Source organism: Magnolia sinica, chromosome 3 (assembly GCF_029962835.1).
Source record: "Magnolia sinica isolate HGM2019 chromosome 3, MsV1, whole genome shotgun sequence".
Classification (NCBI taxonomy): Eukaryota; Viridiplantae; Streptophyta; class Magnoliopsida; order Magnoliales; family Magnoliaceae; genus Magnolia; species Magnolia sinica.
In genome coordinates, this window is record NC_080575.1 from 52,550,250 (window position 1) to 52,554,647 (window position 4,398).

The window sequence follows — 4,398 nt, forward strand, 5'->3', positions numbered from 1 at the left end:
GGTTAAGGTTATAGGTTTAGGTTATCGGGTTAGGTTAGGTTTAGGTTTAGGTTATAGGTTTAGGTTATAGGTTATAGCTTTAGGGAATTGAGAATAGGTTGAAGTTTAGGTTTAGGAAATCAGGTTCGGGTTCGGGATCGGGTTTAGGTTTGGGTTTTCAAGTTTAGGTTTAGGTTTAGGTTGGGGAGTTGAGATTAGGATTAGGTGTAGGTTTAGGCTTTGGAATTTGAGAATACATTTAGGTTTTAGGTTTAGGTTTATGTTTTAGGTTTAGGTTATAGGTTTAGGTTTAGGTTTAGGTTAATGTTTGGTTATAGGTTATAAGTTTAAGTTATAGGTTATGGGTTAAGGTTTAGGTTAATGTTAGGTTATAGGTTATAAGTTTAAGTTATAGGTTATAGGTTAAGGTTTAGCTTATAGGTTTTGGTTTAGGTTAAGGTTATAGGTTTAGGTTTAGGTTATCGGTTATATGTTACAGGTTATAGCTTTTGGGAATTGAAAATAGGTTAGGGTTTAGGTTTAGGAAATTGGGTTCGGGTTTTGGATTGGGTTTAAGTTTGGGTTTTCAAGTTTAGGTTTAGGTTTAGGTTAGGGAGTTGAGATTAGGATTAGGTGTAGGTTTAGGTTTCGGGATTTGAGAATACATTTAGGTTTTTGGTTTAGGTTATCGGTTTAGGTTTATGTTTAGGTTTTCAAAGGAATATTCGTTCATATAAACAAAAACATCATATAAATAGCCTGGAAGTCGTAAACTTAAAAATAAAATATAAAAGATCACATCCACACATATATCAACAAAGAAATCAAATAAAAAACCATATATCAATAGTTTCAAACCCAAGAAACTCATGACACATTGGCATGAAAATATCATGCTTACAGACAATCCGTTCTCTAACGTGCTCTCCTACCTCTTCTAGAAGCCTCACTTTCAATTGTTGAGGCATGTCCTGGAGCATCAAGTTTCAATGTAGGTCATCCAACCATACAACCATGTGGGTCGACTCATGGGTAGAGAAAAAAAATGGGACTCAAATGCAATCCACACAAAAGATTCCTTGTTGAGAATTTCATCAAACAGTTAGCATGCATGACATACAGGAGATTATATACAATGGATTTTTTAATTTTTACAAGCGAGGCCATTGGCAGTTTTTTAAAGGAGACATTGGAGGGAAACAAACTTTGAACGCTAGGATACGGGGAGCAGGAAACCGCTGTTCAGTGAGCTCCTGTACCAATGTTCTATAAGCAGCTGAAGTAGCTAAACTTCTTCCTTCCTAAGTAGCTAGTTCAGCACCAAAAAGTAAAAACAATTCAACAGATGCTCATTTGAAACATCAACCCATTTTCAAATGAATGATGCTCATTTGAAATTGCAGATGATCACTCCTCAATCTCTCCTCATGCAAATGATCACTTCAGTAGTTCTCTTTTGAAAAAAGTAGATTCCTAAATTCTAAATTTAGATGGAACAGAACAAATACCATAGTCACTAAACTCAGCTTGACTCAACAGACGTTCTAGGTGAGTCAAGTTTTAAGTTCTTACATTAAGTTTTGTAGACAAGCCTTTAAAACAATCTCCTACAAACCTGAAACCAAAAGTAGACCCATTTATCCATGGTCACTAAAACATCCAAGTCTAACAATAATTTGAAGTGTGAGGTGAGCGAAAGTAGAATCATCCAATTGGAAAAAAAAAGAAGCAATCCCCCAATGAAAACCAAAACCCAATCAGTGAGTTGACTGAGAATCCAAAGTCAACAAATAAAAAAGAAGGAACAAGAAAAAAAGAGAAAAAAGAACTTCTTTCGGAAGGAATCCCTGCATCCAAATATACAACAATAAGAAGAAGAAGATCAAAATCAGTATTAAAACACCAAATTAAATAAAAAAAGGATTTTACTAGAAATCTCTGCATCCAAATCAAAAAGAAAAAATAACCCAATTGGATAGGTTAATTAGATGCAGAGATTGGATAGGTTAATTAGATGCCACACAAATGGTGGGAGGGGCCTCATGCCACACAGAGACTACATAGATGTTACACAAATGTTTTAGGAATGCTAATTTTATCTATGAATGCTTAACTTTTGAATCTTCCTTGAAAAAGTGGTAAAACTTACAAGCATGGAGGATAAACTGCTACATTGCCACCTAACTGGAGAGCTCAGACTAAGGTCGATTACTCAGCGTGCAAAGCTGTAGGAAGAAACTTTTCTTGCCAAAAATTCAAATGCATGTTAGATACTACACTGGTGATTGGATACATGTTGCCAAAAGAAAATGTATTGGTAAAAGAAGAAAAAAATCCAAATGACATGGACTGTAGCTGTATGTTTTGTACAAATAGACTAGTAGAGGCAAGAGCAGAACTTACATCTAGGAGGAAAAACCACCATTAGGTTAGAAAAATCTTATTGTATGGAAGTGCATGCTACACATACTCCCCTAGTGACTTTTGAAACTGGGCTTGAACCTTGTCTAACATCTCTCATATTTGAACTTTCAGAACTCCCATGCTGCAAATCTAAGCTACCGGAAGACTAGTGGTCAAACTGTAAAAGACGGATTTGCAATTAGTTGATGGGCTAAATAGATCTCGACTGATGCCAATCTAACACCTTTATAACGTCCATGGTCCACCATGACTTGCTGGTGATCAGTTCTATTTAGATTCCCTAGGACCATTTGTTGGTGATCAGTTCTATTTAGATTGAAACACACTCCACTGCTCAAAACTCAACAGTCAAAATTTCTAACAACACAAATAACAAAATCACGTACACATCAGATTGATAGAAATATTGTTAATAGTTTTCAGTTTCATGATTGATTTGAAATGGGATTAGTCAGCAATTATTCATGGGATGCCTATAGAATTCAATTTGCTGATATCACTTTGCAAAATAAGTCCATTCAATTCAGGGCATTATTACTTCTTCTTCTTTTTTTTGCAACTTCAATTTGTTCAATTCATGAATCCAACTCATTTAATCCACAGTTACATGTTTCTTGTTTGAATCTTCCAAGCCTAACTACATTTCACCAAATGTGCTTATGTGCGTGAATTGGAAACAATCATAATTTCTTATTAGTTAGGACTTAGCAGCTCCAAACCAACAAGCAAATTCTGACGAATACAAGAGTGTGGAATTCATTTCAGTTTGCTTAGTTTGCTCGTTTGTTGCAAATGGGGTAAGTTAGTTGAGTTTTTTTTCCAAGATTGGTAAGCCAGTTGAGTATGGAAAGACCATGTTTAAGAAAGACTGAAATAACATAAATCGCACACACCAGGCTGCATTTGGATGCTCAATTGAATTGAAATCATTCAATTCAATGAAATTGAAATGACTGTCATTGGAATAACCCCTTTCCATCCACAATGAAGATCCAGCCCCAAATAGCAATTCAGATTATTTCAAGCTGAACTCAAACCACATGGAATTACATTTAAGGGCCGGCCATCCATCATAATGTGTTGAAACAGACCACCTCCATTTTGGTCCTTTCCTCTATGTTTAACTGAATTTTCATAACCAACTGCAACTAAGCATCCAAATGCACCCTCAAAATTCAAGAGAAGGATAAATAAGATCTAAATCAATGGCAAGATTGCATTCTACACCTGTAAATAGTTTGAATGCATATGCTCCTTCTTTGGGTAATCCAGAAGACATCTGCTTTCTTTGACATATACAACCCTGGATCGATGATAATAGGCTTCGCCCTTTGAAATCTACAGGACCAAAAAAAAAATCCAATTTCAATGCCCAACAAATTCAAAAGAAATAAATAAATAAATAACAATAATAATAATAAGATTTGCATACTCCTTCCATCCGATGTCGCTCGTGTGATCAATGAAATTAAGATCCCGCAGTATAGATGAGAACATATACAACAGATCTGATTCAAAACAAGACACCCATCAAATCAAAATTCAAAATTCAAGATGACAAAGGAACAAATCAAGCCCTATCTCTAACCATCCTGCGTCACGAGGTTCACCCTCATAATCATCCTGACATTCCCAACCTCGACAAAGACTGGGTGGCCCATGACTTGCTGCCTGTGATCAACACCCTTGTTGATATATGTAGCCTTGAAATACTATATAAATCAAATTATGCATGTCAGGATTAGTATCTTGGGCTGTAGATATGAATGCATGAGAATAGATTTTCAAAAATTTTAATGCAAGAATAGTGGGACAACTTGATAAAGTGTTAAGGCCTACTCGAAGTTGAGCCCCAATAGTACAGTGTTGGGCCAAACAAGAAAATTCCATTTCTTTCAATCGAGCATCATATAGCAGATCTGAATTCTAAGAAAGGTGCTTTAATGGAAATCTGAGATCTTTGGGTAAGATGCAAAAAGGTTCACTTACCTTGAA

At 35.6% G+C, this 4,398-nt stretch overlaps 1 protein-coding gene and 1 long non-coding RNA gene across 2 annotated transcripts; one reads left to right on the top strand and one right to left on the bottom strand.

Moving 5' to 3' along the window:
• Positions 1-2,233: 2,233 nt before the first annotated feature.
• LOC131238498 (uncharacterized) lies at positions 2,234-2,895 on the top strand. The gene is made up of 2 exons (XR_009167871.1): positions 2,234-2,407; positions 2,515-2,895. It is a non-coding gene; the product is annotated as an uncharacterized LOC131238498 (long non-coding RNA).
• A 608-nt stretch (positions 2,896-3,503) lies between these two features.
• On the bottom strand, positions 3,504-4,065 carry LOC131238497 (beta-glucuronosyltransferase GlcAT14B-like). Its single transcript, XM_058236205.1, has 3 exons — positions 3,992-4,065; positions 3,836-3,911; positions 3,504-3,741 (listed from the first exon to the last, which is right to left on the bottom strand). Exons 1-3 carry the CDS (start codon positions 4,062-4,064, stop codon positions 3,606-3,608), a joined length of 285 nt encoding a protein of 94 aa, XP_058092188.1. The 5' UTR covers position 4,065; the 3' UTR covers positions 3,504-3,605.
• Between the last annotated feature and the right edge of the window lie 333 nt (positions 4,066-4,398).

Excerpts from the sequence above, each read along its gene's own strand:
- LOC131238497 (XM_058236205.1), bottom strand. The coding sequence starts at position 4,064 with ATGGGCCACCCAGTCTTTGTCGAGGTTGGGAATGTCAGGATGATTATG. Across the intron at positions 3,912-3,991 it reads GAACCTCGTGACGCAGGATG|ATCTGTTGTATATGTTCTCA; the intron begins GTTAGAGATAGG and ends GTTTTGAATCAG. Across the intron at positions 3,742-3,835 it reads AGCGACATCGGATGGAAGGA|ATTTCAAAGGGCGAAGCCTA; the intron begins GTATGCAAATCT and ends TTGGTCCTGTAG.